Source organism: Conger conger, chromosome 10 (assembly GCF_963514075.1).
Source record: "Conger conger chromosome 10, fConCon1.1, whole genome shotgun sequence".
NCBI lineage: Eukaryota > Metazoa > Chordata > Actinopteri > Anguilliformes > Congridae > Conger > Conger conger.
This window is the reverse complement of record NC_083769.1, coordinates 30,966,731-30,983,435: the sequence shown is the minus strand read 5'-3', so window position 1 is coordinate 30,983,435 and position 16,705 is coordinate 30,966,731. Positions and strand designations below refer to the sequence as shown.

The window sequence follows — 16,705 nt, the reverse complement described above, 5'->3', positions numbered from 1 at the left end:
CACATTCTCTAATCTATACACAGCTGTAGCTTCACTTAGAGGCCAAGTAAAGAGCGCTTGTATGTCTCATTTGTTTGTGGTGTAATGCCCTTCCACAGCACTATATTGCAGAATTAAGGGTAAAAAGAGTTTAGGCACGCATAATGTCTTATAAAGAACAATGTGTAATCTATCTGCTCTGCAGCATCCAGATTAATGCAACATTCCGCCAGTGGTTGAAGAGAGTAGTCCCCTCTCACTGTTTGAAGTACACTACTTACAGACCCTGTGAACGGACACAGTTAATCATCATCACATGCTATGACATCAGAGAGAGGCAGCAGTGCAAGGGCACTGGAACACATGTGTGCAGGTTTAAATCGCTAACACTGCTATCACATCTGTCACATTAGCCTGAAAAGTCTCATGAGTAGAGTCTCCTTGTCTGTCTGATCTCCACACCTGCATCAAAAGATACCTGTTCGGAGTCACTCATTTGCTTTCCTGTCTTTGGCTCTGTGAGTCATTCCGTTCCAGCAACCACATTTTTAATGAGTGAAAGATAAACAGTTCCACAGTCTCTCTCTCTTTCTCTCTCTCTCTCTCTCTCTCTCTCTCTCTCTCTGCAGATGTACAGCATGCATGTGTATGCTTGCATATAAAGAAAGAAGTATAATGCTATGATTTCCATGTTCCCTTGGCTGAAGCACTAGGCTGAGGCGTGGGTGGGTGGGAAGAGTATGTACCTTCTACTTCCAAAGACAGGCGCACACGCAGATAATGATATACAGTACAGACACACTTTTTCATTATCACAGCTTCCTACCATTGTTAATACAACTGCCAAAACAGGAATGCTTTACAGACAGAAACTGTCTGTGCCAATTCTCCATTTCTTCTAGACATTTCTCATAATTCCCTCAGACCTCTCTTCTCTGCTCCACTGAGCATTGAGGCACCATTTCAAAAGCATTCTTTTGAAAGCTATATTTAGCTACATCACAAGTCATTGGGAGAGAGTGAGTCTTGAATTTGGCAGAAAATATAACTGATGAGAGAAAACAGTGTCTCAGTGTCAGTGTGCATGTCTGTGCATGTGTCTTGCCTGTACCTGACATTCAGACTTATTCATTTTGGAAACAACTGAGAAGTCTATTATAGTAAACGACATGGATATGCAAATAACAAGGACAATTAAGTAGACAGTATCACAATTAGTTTGAATTAGACAAATTGATTAAATGAGATATGAATAGAGCAAATATTTAAAAAGAATGAGTAGCACAGTGTTGATGAATATTGCTGTACAAAGAAAGGAGCATTTTATTTTTACCTATTTTGAACCTGGTTGTTGATGCCGGTCCCTCGGTGTTGTCGTAAAGCCCGATGACCGTGATGATGTACTCTGTGTCCGGCAGCACGTCAGTCAGGGTGTGAGACTCACTGTCCCCCGGCAGCTCCACCCTCTGCACGTCACGGCCTGAAGACCATGGAGGGGAGACAGAAATGGAGAAGGCAGAGAGTGACAGCGGGTAAAAGGTGGGATGAAGAGCGCGAACAAAAAGGAAAGGGAGAGGATAGAAGGGTAGAGAAAGTGTTAATAATGAAATTACGAGTACTGTATACAGAAAGAATGTAAGCACAAGCCTTAGTTTTAATGATTATTTATACAGCAAATGTCCCAGTCAAAACAGAAGATAAAAACTGGATAAGTAATTGGTGGGCTAATGTAATGAAGGCCTTTCTGGTCAATGCCCATTGGCTGTCATGAACACTGATGCTCACCTGTGAATGGCCCCCACACCAGGCGGTACGCCCTGACCCCGGCCACTCCCTTCCACAGCACGCGGACAGAGCGTTCTGAGACAGTCTGTACAGAGAGCTGCTGCACCGCCTGCAGCCTCGCTAATGCACAAAAGAGACAGAGATATGGTGACAGACAGAAACCTCCATCATATGGCCGCCATCTGGGGTTCTGTACTCCTGCTTTTGCACTTCAAAACAAATGGCTTTCATGCTAATGCCACCAGGGGGGGCCATGGGCACTGGAAACAATTAAATAGGAATATTTATAATTGCACAGAATATTTAAAGTTAAGGTGTGTATTACTGTGGCTCTTAAATATAATAGCCACAATAAACTGCCTGATTCTGTTAAATATTCTGTAAATTTTTGTTAATCATCAACCCACATGAATTTCAAGGAAAGCAAAAAGATGTAATCATTAAAAATAGCTAATTTGTGCTATCCATCTTGTTTATGACTTTTTTTTCCATACGCAATAAATATGAGTTGAGACTACAATGTATGTATGTATATGTGTGCGTCTGTGTGTGAGTCCGTGTGTGTGTGTGTGTGTGTGTGTGCGTCCCTGTGAGTGTGATTCCATGTGTGTGTGTGTGTGTGTGTGTGTGTGTGTGTGTGTGTGTGTGTGAGTCTGTGTGTGTGTGTGAGTGTGTGAGTCCATGTGTGTCTGTGTGAGTCCATGTGTGTGTGTGTGAGTCTGTGTGTGTGTGTGTGAGTCTGTGTGTAAGTGTGTGCGTGTGTGTGTGAGTCCATGTATGTGTGTGTGTGTGTGTGCGTGTGTGTGTGTGAGTCCATGTGTGTGTGTGTGTGAGTCTTTGTGTAAGTGTGTGCATGTGTGTGAGTCCATGTGTGTGTGTGTGTGTGAGTGAGTCCATGTGTGTGTGTGTGTGTGTGTGTGTGTGAGTGAGTCCATGTGTGTGTGTGAGTCTGTGTGTAAGTGTGTGCGTGTGTGTGAGTCCATGTGTGCGTGTGTGTGTGTGTGAGTGATTCCATGTGAGTGTGTGTGTGTGTGTGTGAGTCCATGTGTGTGTGTGTGTGCGTGTGTGTGAGTCCATGTGTGCGTGTGTGTGTGTGTGTGTGTGAGTGAGTCCATGTGTGTGTGTGTGTGTGTGTGAGTCTGTGTGTGTGTGTGAGTCTGTGTGTAAGTGTGTGCATGTGTGTGAGTCCATGTGTGTGTGTGTGTGTGTGTGAGTCCAGGTGTGTGTGTGTGTGTGTGAGTCCAGGTGTGTGTGTGTGTGAGTGAGTCCATGTGTGTGTGTGTGTGTGTGCGTGCGTGGGGCATACTCACATGTGCGAGCATTCAGGGTCGCCGGGGAGACAGAGTTTTGTGGGAAAAGGGGGTAGAGGTTGAGGGCATACTCTGTGTCTGCTTGCAGTCCCTCCAGGGTGACTGAGGTAGAGTCAGCTGCCAGAGACTGTTCAGATAACTGAGCAACTGTCCGACCTGTATTCACACAGCAAATCACACAAGCAATCAGATAAAGAAAAATCTCTGGTGCAGACAGCTAAATATCAGGGGAAAATTAGTCATCATAAAGAGGGAGAATACATGAAACAAAGATATGGACAGACAATGGCACAGACAGGACAGACAGAAAATACGGAACAGCGATTAAACTCCACTAAACCACAAAATGGCGGAAACATAATTTCAAATCACACTGCAAGTGTGTGAGAGTATTGGCTGGGGAAGTACAGTGAGGATGCACTTGGTATGTTGTCAAGTCAGGGCTAAAAATAAGAGACTTATGTTTTGAGTTAACAGGGTTTGTGTCTGTGTTTCCTCCCTATCTCTCTCCCATCCCCTCTCCCTTACTTCCTCCCTGTCTAACTCTGCCTCTCTCTTTTGCTGCCAATGGCCTTGGGCAGAGCATTCATCAGAAGCTGGCAGCTGGATGTCACAGCTGCAGCAGGGTGTGGTGGGTGAGGCAGGTGCGGAGCTGGAGGAGGCCGCAGCAGGTGTGGTCTCCGGCAGCAGGCCAGGTTAGGAGGCCAGTGGGACAGAGGGATGATGGGTAGGAGATACAGTCATATACGGACCTGCACAGGCACACCCACACATGCCCACACACACCCACTCACACCCACAAGGATACACACACCCACATACCTGCACAAAATGACACACCCATACACACACAAAAATCACACACAGACATCCACACGCGTCCGCACACACCCACACACACCCACAAGGATACACACACCCACTCACACCCACTAGGATACATACGCCCACACACACCTACACAAACCCCTAAGGACACACCCACCCACAAGGACGCACACACACATCACACAGAGAGATACTCACACGTCCACACACACCCACAAGGATACATACACCCACACATTTACACAAACCCTTAAAGACACACCCACACACACCCTCCAGGACACACATGTTCGGCATGTGTAGCTGTACACACGCACAAGGACGTGCATACACACAACGGCATGCACACACACGCACACAAACACACACAAACACACACAAACACACAAACACACACGCACACCAACACGCAGGCCCACGGACATAAAAGAAATGACAGAAAACTGGCCCTAATAGCCATAAACACTGCACTGATCTGTGAGGAGAAAATGACTTGTTTTATGGACCATTACACATATGGCAGCAATAAAGTTGATCTAAATGCCCTACTTCTTCAGGATCTGATACTCCTGACATACCCCATTCCTCCAAAGGCTTAAAGTAAAAAAGCTGCCATGCTACACACCTCATGTCTATACAGGTACTGTATAAGGCCTGCCATGCTACATCCCTGGTATCTCTAAAGGTATAAGACCTACGGTACCATGCTATACTCCTGGTATCCATACACGTGGTATCTGGTATCAGGGCAGCAGTGGGGTATAATGGTTAGGAACCTGGGCTTGTGACTCAAAGGTCGTGGGTCAGTAACCAACTCAAACAACCAGAATTGCTTCAGAAAAATATGCAGTAATTATGCAATCTGTAGGTAGCATGAGATAACAGCATCTCCAAATTTCTAAAATGAATATAATGTTGATATATAACTATAAGACCTTCAACACTATGTACCTGGGATCTTCACAGATACAGTATAAAACCTACCATGCTGTAAACATGCCATCTATAAAGCGATAAAATATGTGATACCCCACAGTGATACAGTCACTGAACATGCATCTATATAGCATCCTAACCTTTAAGAAAATAATGAACTGGATATGAATATTCAATGTCCATGATACAATATGATATAATATGTATTCAAATGCAATAATACATAAACATGTAACAGTAACTGAAAACACATAATAAATATTCAATCATGGTTGGGATATAAACCCCTCATCACCATAAGTGACATCTCAACCTTTGGTATTGAATATTTATTTTCATCATCCCCTCCCTTGCTGGTATATCTGTCAGCTCTTTTAGCATCCCCCCACTCCTCTCCTCCCGCTATGGGCACACGACAAGTTGCCAGATAAGTATTTAATCACAGTTATTATAGTGCACTGCTGCTCTAATGGTGTCTGTGGGTGAGCAGACAAACTGAGCTGCCTCAGCCTGCCTCCACCTGCAGCTCTTAGACCTTCCTGTAAAGACTCTATCCATTTTCATCTAGAGAACAGGCTGACTGCTCATAATAAGACAAGCCAGCCATGTCTGAACCCTCGCACCCCTGTCTTAAACTCTTCAACCCTGAGAGGAACATATGACTGTCCACAGCCCTCACACAGGGAATCTGCAGCCCTGGTAACATGTGCCATTGAAATGAGAACACGAGTCAGTAAAATACACTGAGCATTTTTCTGTGTACTGTCCTGCACAAAGAACCAATGCCAAACTAGGAAGCAGGGTTTAGCAGGAGCTCCGGGCTCTGACCTGTGGGGCCATAGGTGATCCTGTAACCCTGGGCAGGGGAGGAGGGCGCGTCCCAGGCAAGAGCCAGGGAGAAGAACCCCGCCCGGACCACACGGAAGTTTGACACGCCGGGGAGCGACTCTGTGGAGGACAGGACAGGCACAGAGATATGCTGTCAGTCAGGAATCACACGGGCTGAGATAACAGACTGCGACGGGTGATGGAGGGGCGACAGAAGGGAAGAGTCAGACAAAGACAAGAGGGGTAGACAGGGAGAACAGCATTATACACAATATTGACAAATACACATAAGTACCACCATCTTCTACGTAATTACTCATCTTCCTCCTCCAAATATTCTCCCCCTGCCTCTTCAAACCTGTCTCCACCCACTTCACCCTCACAGTCAGTATATTTGAATACTCACTGGTCCTGGCTTTTCTAGAGACAGACTCCCCAACACTGTTTGGGTACTGAGCAATAACCGTCAGCAGGTAATCTGTGCCAGATTTAAGGCTCCGTGCGATGAAGTTCCTCTGGCCCGGCGGCACCGTTTCCTGTGAGAGCATTATAACATCTCATTACTGACCACCCGAAAAGCACAGTCATCTAAACAACATACCACATTCCCCAGATCAGGGGCCACCCTGGAAATCTGACAAACAACACGCCCTCATCCCATATCTCGATTACCCAGAACCCCAACAGCACAACTGTAGTAAATCTTGCATTTGTTTGCTTCTATAAAGTTGTGCAACTTAAAAAACAAAAACTCGGCAGCATCCACAGATTTGAAATGTCACTGAAGTGACTGGTAAGCATGTTTGAATTCGTACGCTTTGCTGCATACTGTGGCTTTGTGGATTATTCTTTATGGTAAAGCCTTTTCAGAAAAAGGTGAGTGTCATTTTCGATGGTTGTTAAGTATACACATAGCAACAATGAAAAGATACAAAAGATACATGTCCTTTCCCAAATCTACAAAAATACGATTATTAAAAGGTAATTTATGAAGATGTGCAGACATCAGTTATATTTAAGAAAGATAAACTATACAGTATTCTATATTAGCAAACAATAAAGTACTAAGAGGAGAAAAAAGCTTTCAATAAACAGCCTAATTTGTTTGCCCTCTGTGTGATCTGAAACCTCCAGCTGTAATTAATCCCTTTCTTGCACAATCCTTTTCTGTCATTATATCTATTTTTTTTAAACAGAAAAAATATTGTCCAGCTGTGATAACAATACTTTGCGGTAAATAGTAATTTATACTTTATAATTTAACTTTATACAATGTTAAGAGTCAGGGATTTTAGGACTAGCTGATCAGGAATGGACAAGTACCGAATATCGTGCTCATACACTCTGTGTTACGGTATGATGACAGAAGTAAACAAAATAATCCAGAAAACAATACCTATGGTGAAATTACATTTGTAGTCAAATTCCATGAAAAACTTTAAAGAGTGCACCAAATTGTCAAACTGGGATCCACCTGTTTATGTAAGATACATCCCCAGACCTAGCAGACCTACCTTAAAACTTTTTATAACTTGTATTACTTTAATTCCATCTAAGATCCATAAAACTAGGTCACATAATTGTTTTGTCCTGTCTAAAAGTCACATAAGTAACCAAGTCAGTGCCCACCTGTTGGAACTCAGATGTGATTGGCTGACCAAGTCCGGAAAGGGGTACATACTGCACAACATAGCCATTCACAGGTCCCAATGCTGCTGTCCACCGAAACTTCAGCGAATCGAAGGTCTCGACTAAGACCTGCAGGTTTGAGGGCCCGGAGAAGGCCTCTGCAGGATAGAAAGGGTGAAAGAACGACATCAACAGGAAAACTGTATTGTACTGCTCTGTACTGACACAGCTCTGGTGTGGTGTGTTTGTGAGGTGCTACATATGTTGAGCTGAGCGGTGCACATGCTTCAGAGGGATTTTTGGGTCTGTGCTGGGGGTGTGAAGCTTATTTATGTGAGAAGGGTGACTGTAGGTACCGTCACTGGCGTAGACCCCCCCTGTGCTGCTGCAAATACGTGGGGCCACCAGGGGTAACAGAGTGCCCAAGATCTTGAAGTCCCCCACAAAGAAAGAGAATTCACTCCTGGGCTCAGAGGCTATCACAGCCAGCTCCTCCTCATCTGCGTTCTTTATACCTGAGACACACACAATCACACACTGTTATGAGCCAGCATTGTAAGTACCACAGACAGAGCCTAATGTGGGCAATTATGCAATAGCTTACACAGGTCATCAAAGAAACACACATAATCAAATACAGAGACTGAAATTCAGGTACACAAGGGAGTGATTACTCACGAATTGTTTTCATCCCTTTACAGTACAAACATTGACATGCATGGGGAATATGGTGAACACGTCTGTGTGTGGGCAAGAGGCGGTGCTTCTTACCCACAGCAAACAACTTCACCCCCAGACTGCGGAGCTTCTGTGCTGGATCTCTGACACTGTCCTGGGACTTCCCATCAGTGAGCAGGATTGCAATCTGCAATAAAAGTGGAGAAACAGTGAGGCATGGCACATGTTGTCCTTCGTCAATGGCTGAAGAGCCACCCTTAGTCAACAATCCCTCCCCTCTCTCACTTTTGGAACATCCCGGATAGCAGATGCGCTGAAGAAGTTGTCTGCAACGAACTTGAGTCCAGCCCCGGTTCGCGTGTTGCCCCCCTTGTAGTTCAGGTTCTCCACAGCGTTGACCAGCTCTGTCCCATTCAAGTATGTGGTGAAGGTGAACTCAACCCTATGGGTTAGAGACAATGCTCATCATCACCAAGACATTAAAGCTCTATTCCCTGTCCCTGGGTGCAAAATATTACATGTTTTGCACCCACAGATAACTAACAATCATACATAATAAATGAAGAGGGCACAAAGGCAGTCTCACCTGGATGTGTCACTGTACTGCACGGCCCCAAATCTGACCCCAGAGGCACCGACCGCACCAGCGAAGGGTTTCACAATGCCTGCCATGAAGCCCTTCACCTGCAGGAAGTTTGCACGGCCGATGCTGGAAGAGCCATCCACCAGGAACACGATGTCTGCGGCTTGAATGTTATTACACCGCCCTAGAGTCACCCGGAGACAAAATGAGAGAAAATTAAAAAAGCAAGAAGGAGAGGGGAAAGAGTACCTAAGCCTAAGAGTCATATAGCAAGGACCTTGAATTCGTAAAAATATTCATTAAGCAAACAGATTTAAAATAAACCATCATTTCTTTATTCTCTTCGTGAATGTACCAGAACCTCCAGCTCTGGTACATTCCTTTCTAGGACTGTCACTAAGACCTATTTTTCAAAATGCATTTATAAACCACAGACATACTTCTGTGTTCTCAACAAAACACAAGTCTGCTATATTAAAATATGTAGGCCTATATTTCAGCAGAAAATCAGGGACAACATTTTGCCAAGACATAGCTCTAAATTAAATTGCCTGTAAACAGCAGTTTAGGTTTTATGATAGCGTTTCACTTCAGAGTAAACTCACTAACAGGCACTTTCACGTAGTTTAAATTGCTGATGAATATTTGTTAGTGAATGCTGATTTAATTCCAGATGCAGGTGTACCTTGTGCACTGGTCTGAGGAACAGAGGAGAGCAGCACAGTCAGTGGAATTAGCCAGCTCCACATTTTCACAACCTGCACAGAGAGATGCGCACTGACGGCCTGTTTTTCAATCTCACTGACACACACACAGATATTTCTACAGACACACATAGGTTTGCACTCACATAAATGCATATTCACATAATGCAAACACTCAAGCGGACACACACGCGCACATGCACACATACGGCTATGCATGAAGGTGTACAGACAAGACAAGCAAACAATACACAAAGGCCTGTGAAAAAATGTAGATACATAGACTCCAGATACAGATATACAGTGCGACCATAAGTATTTGGACAATGGCACAATTTCTGTTGCCTTGGCTCTGTACTCCAGCAAGTATTTCGGGGCAGAATTATACATACAATAAGGAACGGATTGAATACACCTGCCTAATCAGAAACACCTGGATCCATTTGTCACAAATATTATGGCACCCTGAAATGTCTAAAAAGGACTGTAATTCCAGATCACCCAATATGGATGTAAATAAAACCCTCAAATTAACGGTGACAGTCCATACTTTAATCTCATATTCATTATTCAATTTAAAATCCAATGTGCTGGAGTACAGAGCCAAGACAATAGAAATTGTGTCACTGTCTAAAAATGTGCCATGTAGACTGCAATGTAGATTAGGTAGAGCATCACATGAGCTGTACAAATATCCAGTGAGAAAAATTGTGAGACATTGATAAGTACGAAGTTAGGCCCTAGACTGAATCCAAAATCCATAGCCACCCATCAGAGCTACCTCTTTCCCACTGCCTCAACCGGCCCTTCAACCCTCTCAGCTCCCTTCATTGCCCCCCAAACCCATACACACACAGCCCTACTCCTCCCCCATGTCTGCCCTCATTAGTTCCAACAAAGAAAAAGGTCCCATATAGTGGGGCCTTGCCCTTGCTGACATAGTAAATTGTGTTCCATGTGTGCTCCCAGCAGACTTCTCTCTGATGTCAGTGCATTGACCTCATCTCTGTGGCCTCCCAATGCTCTCTCCTCTACTGTAGCAGGCCTCCCACTAATACCTGTGGCACGGTATCACTTCAAAGAGATCTCACAGCACTGTGATCATGTCTCTCACCCTATGCGGCGTTCCTTTTTTCCACTAGCCACATCGCTTCGGGTAAAAGTGTCATACATACCATTACCCAATGCAGCATATGCCTGGATTCAATCCACATTTCTGCTAAACTTTTGTCATAGACACACCATTTAATAAATTCTTTATGATGATGAGTGGACCTGCAAAACAAAATATAATCTAAGACAATTTCAGAGTCAACCTTCTTGGTGTTTTCTCTATCCAAACCCCTGTTAGGCTTAATTAATTTGTCCTAGTGCTGGAGGTACAGTCTATAGCATTTCACCATTCAGATGTAATATTCAGGCTCAGACTAATAATTAACAAAATGGTGCAGCCAAACACAGATCAAAGAAAAGCCAGAGCCATCCCTGGCTGGCACTCTGGGGCTGCCTACTGATTGTAGAGCCCCTGACTTAAGGGTACAGGTATGTGACTTTTTCAGTGTTAATGTGATTATTTGCAGTCGTCTTTATGCCAGAGTGGCTATTAAATGTCTTGGAGGCAAAATATGTTGTATGTCACAAATGACATAGCGATTTGAAATGTTCATAGCAAAATAGTAGGTCTAAGATATCAGTGCAATATTAGAATGTAGCAGGACCTGCAAATCTAGTCCAATAAATTATTTAAATCTCTGTATCTGATTCTGATTCTGATTACAGTTCCAGTGAAGAAAGTAAAGGATTTACATAAGATACCTTCAAACATGGTGACTGCCATTTTCTGCCCATTGAGAGCAGTGCAATGTGGGTCCCTGTACAGACCAGATGCAGCTCAGCAGCCAATACTCCTGAGAGTGATCAAATGCATTAGTTCCATTCCACGATGACTTTACTTCCCACCAGAGTACCCAGACTTTATCTCCTAAGTAAAGGTCCTCACAAGGGTACTTCAAACACCAAACAGATGTGCTCAAACGGTGAGAATATAAATAATCTTTTTTTTTGCAGGAAGAAAACGCAATTACGTAAATGTAAGTTATAGCTAGTAATTTGATGTATAATGTAGGTTGTTACTTTAATGATGGAATGTATTTCCAGAAATTCACCCAGTTTTACATTCCTTTCCCCCGTAACAGAAGGATTTTAATTAAAAGCAGACAATACAAGTGACTACTCAGAATTTCATTAGTAAACCTTCCACAGCTGTGCTTATGACCCTGCTAAAATTGCCTGATTCCACTACGTCGAAAAGCACTCTTGTTAACAAACATATTCTGGAAAATATTCCTGGCAGCCATATGGTGCCACTAAACACTAAAGTTAATGGCTGAAATAATAATATATTGAGTCTAAAGTCTTAGTAGTTAAGCGTATTATACCACAGAGCTTACATTCAGGATCTGACACTCAAGAGGGGATAATGTTCTGTGATCAAAGAGCTCTTATGTGGAATAGGTTGTTAGTTAGCAGCAGTGTGAACTGTAGCTCTATAGTATGAACAGTGCTATCATGTTGTGTATTTACAGTGCTCAGAAGTTATCATGTAGTTCAGTCACAATACACTGATGATGTGTGGTGTGTAGGCCTATAGCTGTAGAGTACTCACCATCAGTTTGTATTTACACACCGCACCATGCAGTTATCTAGTAGCATGCAGTTAGCTTAGTCACACCACACCACATGCATGGGAGAATTGCTTGAACACATGGTTGCAACTTGTCCATTGTCCATATTCTGCATGTAATGGTTGTACGCATGTACAGTCAGGTCCATAAATATTGGGACATCGACACAATTCTCCTCTTTTTGGCTCTATAGACCACCAGAATGGATTTGAAATTAAACAAATCCATTTACATCCAAATCAGGTGAACAGTGTAGGAATAACAATAGTTTCTATATGTGCCTCCCACTTTTTAAGGGACCAAAAGTAATGGGACAATTGGCTGCTCAGCTGTTCCATGGCCAGGTGTGTGTTATTCCCTCATTATCTCATTTAAAAGGAGCAGATAAAAGGTCTAGAGTTCATTTCAAGTGTGCTATTTGCATTTGGAATCTGTTGCTGTCAACTTTCAATATGAGATCCAAAGAGCTGTCACTATCAGTGAAGCAAGCCATCATTAGGCTGAAAAATCAAAACAAACCCATTAGAGAGATAGCAAAAACATTAGGTGTGGCCAAATCAACTGTCTGGAACATTCTTAAAAAGAAAGAACGCACCGGTGAGCTCAGCAACACCAAATGACCCGGAAGACCACGGAAAACAACTGTGGTGGATGACAGAAGAATTATTTCCCTGTTGAAGAAAAACCCCTTCACAACAGTTGGCCAGATCAAGAACACTCTCCAGGAGGTAGGTGTATGTGTCAAAGTCAACAATCAAGAGAAGACTTCACCAGAGGTAATACAGAGGGTTCACCACAAGATGTAAACCATTGGTGAGCCTCAAAAACAGGAAGGCCAGATTAGAGTTTGCCAAACAACATCTAAAAAAGCCTTTACAGTTCTGGAACAACATCCTATGGACAGATGAGACAAAGATCAACTTGTACCAGAATGATGGGAAGAGAAGAGTATGGAGAAGGAAAGGAGCTGCTCATGATCCAAAACATACCACCTCATCAGTGAAGCATGGTGGTGGTAGTGTCATGGCGTGGGCATGTATGGCTGCCAATGATGATTGATGATGTGACTGCTGACAAAAGCAGCAGGATGAATTCTGAAGTGTTTCGGGCAATATTATCTGCTCATATTCAGCCAAATGCTTCAGAACTCATTGGACTGCGCTTCACAGTGCAGATGGACAATGACCCAAAGCATACTGCGAAAGCAACCAAAGTGTTTTTTAAGGCAAAGAAGTGGAATGTTATGCAATGGCCAAGTCAATCACCTGACCTGAATACGATTGAACATGCATTTCACTTGCTGAAGACAAAACTGAAGAAAAAATGCCCCAAGAACAAGCAGGAACTGAAGACAGTTGCAGTAGAGGCCTGGCAGAGCATCACCGGGGATGAAACCCAGCGTCTGGTGATGTCTATGCGTTCCAGACTTCAGGCTGTAATTGACTGCAAAGGATTTGCAACCAAGTATTAAAAAGTGAAAGTTTGATTTATGATTGTTAGTTTGTCCCATTACTTTTGATCCCTTAAAAAGTGGGAGGCACATATATAAACTGTTGTAATTCCTACATCGTTCACCTGATTTGGATGTAAATACCCTAAATAAAGTCTGCAGTTAAAGTACATCTTGTTTGTTTCATTTCAAATCCATTGTGGTGGTGTATAGAGCCAAAAAGATGAGAATTGTGTCGATGTCCCAATATTTATGGACCTGACTGTACATGCAGATTTGCTGATTTGAGAACATTTCCTCAACTAAAAAGATAATTCATCTTAAAATAGATGAATTCACTTTCACTGTGGAAAGTATAATTTTGTTAATCGCTTCGCAAAATATCTAATTCAAACTGCTCTGTACAGATTTGTTTTGACTGATTGTTTCATTGATTGGTTGATTGATTGATTGATTCATTCATTCATTCATTGACAGATCTGAAAAAAGTGAAACTACCCTAGACCAATTTTCTGAAGATGTTTGTATTGAGTTTGTATTGTGTTTGTAATGAGTTTGTATTGAGTTTATATTGTGTTTGTATTGAGTTTGTATTGAGATAGCATGTCGCAGCAGTAGGAAGCCTCTGAAAACATGACTGCTGTAAATGTGCTGGGGGTTTTCAGTATCAGTGATACTCCAAAAATGGAAAATGATGATTATACGGTGCACAACTCCGGTCCTGGAGTGCTGGTCTGGTCTGGGCTGGTTTCCAACCAATTACCTTCATTTATTTTTCTGACAGCTCTAGAAATTATGTTGGTTCACTTGAGCAGAGTATAATCATTAGGATACACCTGCAGTCTGCAGCAGTAGCTGGTGCATATACAAATAATATCAAGATATTATTTAGCTAATCATATAAGAGCTTTTGAACTGCCCTCTTCAATTCAAGCCACAGCTATTTGATTCAGTCATAAAGGAACTGTGGCAATTTTGATTATTATTCTGAGAAGGTAACTCACAATGTCAGCAACATTTGCTTGCATTATGTGATATCAAACCACAAAACAAATATTGGCTTTCAGTGACATCCCAAAGGCACATGTTCAAATTTAATCTTTTTCTCCCTGTAAACTCAAAGATCCGGAAAAACAAAATTATCTAATGGTATGCTACAAGATCATTTTAGAATTACGGAAACCCAAAATAGTAAAGAATGTCCCTTTAACTTTCATCTTATTTTTATTCCAGTCACTCTGGAGAATAAATGCATTAAGAGAGCTTTCATGGTACAACTATCACTGAGACAACACAGTAAAAGTCTTACCATATCTCTATTTAGGGTCAAATCAAATTAAAACAAGCATTAATTAACAGGACTGTGTAATCAGCTGGAATCCTATAAAACACAGGCTCATACCTTGCACCTGCTGTAGCATAAATAGCCACACTAGTGAACATGCAGTTTGTGGTTAAATAATTTCTAGCCACTTTCCAGAGCAGGATGTTTGAGACTTTCATTAAAACTGCTGTTAAATCACTAGTCTCACTAGGTTCCTGTTTGCTGGAACCAACATTTTTTACAATGTTGGACTGCATTGGACTATATACAGTATACCGGTAAAACAGATCTAGACAGGATGCATGTCGCTTCTGACAAAAAAGGCAAAGCATTGTACCATTATACTTATACAACAATCTGTTTTAACATTGGGTATTCTTACCACTTTGTGAAGGCAGAGTCCTTATTTTTACATGTGAATGATGAACTGTGGGAAGATATGTTAGCTACTGTGCCCAGTTAAGATGATGCAGAAAATAAATGTGATCAAAGAGTCAGGGATTTGTTACATAATGGCATGTGTACTGTATGTGAACACAATCTGAAGTCTATTTAAAACATCTTTTCTGCGAGTTTCCACCTGGAGAATAGTTGAACCCAGAACCCCCTTGCAATGCCTTCCGACACCTGCCACGTTTCCTCAGGTCTACTGAAATCAGCATAGCTATTTATACTGTTTCCATAATACTGCATCATGTTCTGCAAGAAATCTTCATGTTCACTGATACAACTGAACTGAATCTTTCTCATGGATGCTACAGTGTCCCAACACATCTTTGACCAAACCTAGAGGAAATGTGTAATTCTCAGTGTTGCATTACAGTATTTATTTCTCAGTAGAAAAACTATTATTTTAATGAATCACACCAGCATCTTCTATGTTTGAACTGATAGAGGAATAATACAGAAGCAAACATACAAGAAAACAAGGTAAAATGCCAATGAAAAATAGGCAAACTGAATCACCATCTTGTAATGTGTTCCATGAATTAATACTTTGGGTCCCTGTTATCTTCAGATTTTGCCCAGTAGATCTAGTCTGAAAGTCACTGCAGAGGACCTCATACTGAACCTAAATTACTTCAAAAGAAAATAACATCAGACACTTTCCTGCCACTGTGCAGTCTGATGGTGATCTCATTCTAGCCTAGAAGAAATACAAGAGAACATACAGTAGATTCAGTAGCATGCTGTTGGGTTATGACCTGCTGGAATGACCAGTTCACTTCAGTTCAGTTTAATTTCAATATGTTGTTAACAGCATGCACAGTAATTCCCCTTTTCCACTGAGAAAACTGCCAGGCTGAACTATGCTGGAACCTCGCGGGGCTTAGTGACAGAGATCCCGTAACTGGGCCAGGCCTGCCCGGTGCTAGACATATGGCACATAGCTAGTCTAAACAGAAGTAATGCAAATAGTATATTTATATATATATAACAGTGGTATATCTGTGCTTTCTGTGACACATTAAAATCAGTACCACTATCACTAACAGCCCAATGTCATAAAATCAATGGGCACCCACTAGGCTAGTATGGGATGGAAGGAGCTTAATAAACACACAAAACCATCTACATTCCTTTATAAGAAACAGAATAATATATGACTATTTTATTATAATTTATGTAATTCTTCATTGTTCACTGTGTGCTGCCTGAATGGCTTTTTTCTCATTAATGAGGCTTGTGACTTGAGGTTGGCTACTTTTGAAGTAACTTAGGACATTCCCTCCTAAAGCCCCGTGTACACCAGCACCCCTCACAACATTACTTTCATAAAGCCTAGTCAATATATGTCAAGTGATTTAGGAATTTAAGACCCAGGTCTACACTGAAGTCACTTAACAGCACAGTCAAACTAAGTACTGTAATTAAGATCACATTGGCAAATCAGAACTAGCAGGTGCCCCTTGCTCCAATCCCTTGACCCTTGAAAGAACCTTTCAACAACAGTCATAAAGAGACAACATTGATGGAAATGACTTTT

At 42.2% G+C, this 16,705-nt stretch overlaps 1 protein-coding gene across 1 annotated transcript in view; it reads right to left on the bottom strand.

Moving 5' to 3' along the window:
* The window catches only part of col7a1 (collagen, type VII, alpha 1), an 85,951-nt gene that overhangs the window by 58,772 nt on the left and 10,474 nt on the right, over window positions 1-16,705 (bottom strand). Inside the window, exons 2-12 of the mRNA XM_061257731.1 lie at window positions 9,242-9,314; window positions 8,560-8,740; window positions 8,259-8,415; window positions 8,067-8,160; window positions 7,652-7,810; window positions 7,296-7,453; window positions 6,073-6,202; window positions 5,667-5,786; window positions 3,075-3,230; window positions 1,765-1,884; window positions 1,313-1,459 (exon numbers count right to left, since the gene is read on the bottom strand). Coding sequence (XP_061113715.1) covers window positions 1,313-1,459; window positions 1,765-1,884; window positions 3,075-3,230; window positions 5,667-5,786; window positions 6,073-6,202; window positions 7,296-7,453; window positions 7,652-7,810; window positions 8,067-8,160; window positions 8,259-8,415; window positions 8,560-8,740; window positions 9,242-9,305 — 1,486 coding nt within the window. The 5' untranslated portion in view covers window positions 9,306-9,314. The remainder of the gene's footprint in view (window positions 1-1,312; window positions 1,460-1,764; window positions 1,885-3,074; window positions 3,231-5,666; window positions 5,787-6,072; window positions 6,203-7,295; window positions 7,454-7,651; window positions 7,811-8,066; window positions 8,161-8,258; window positions 8,416-8,559; window positions 8,741-9,241; window positions 9,315-16,705) is intronic.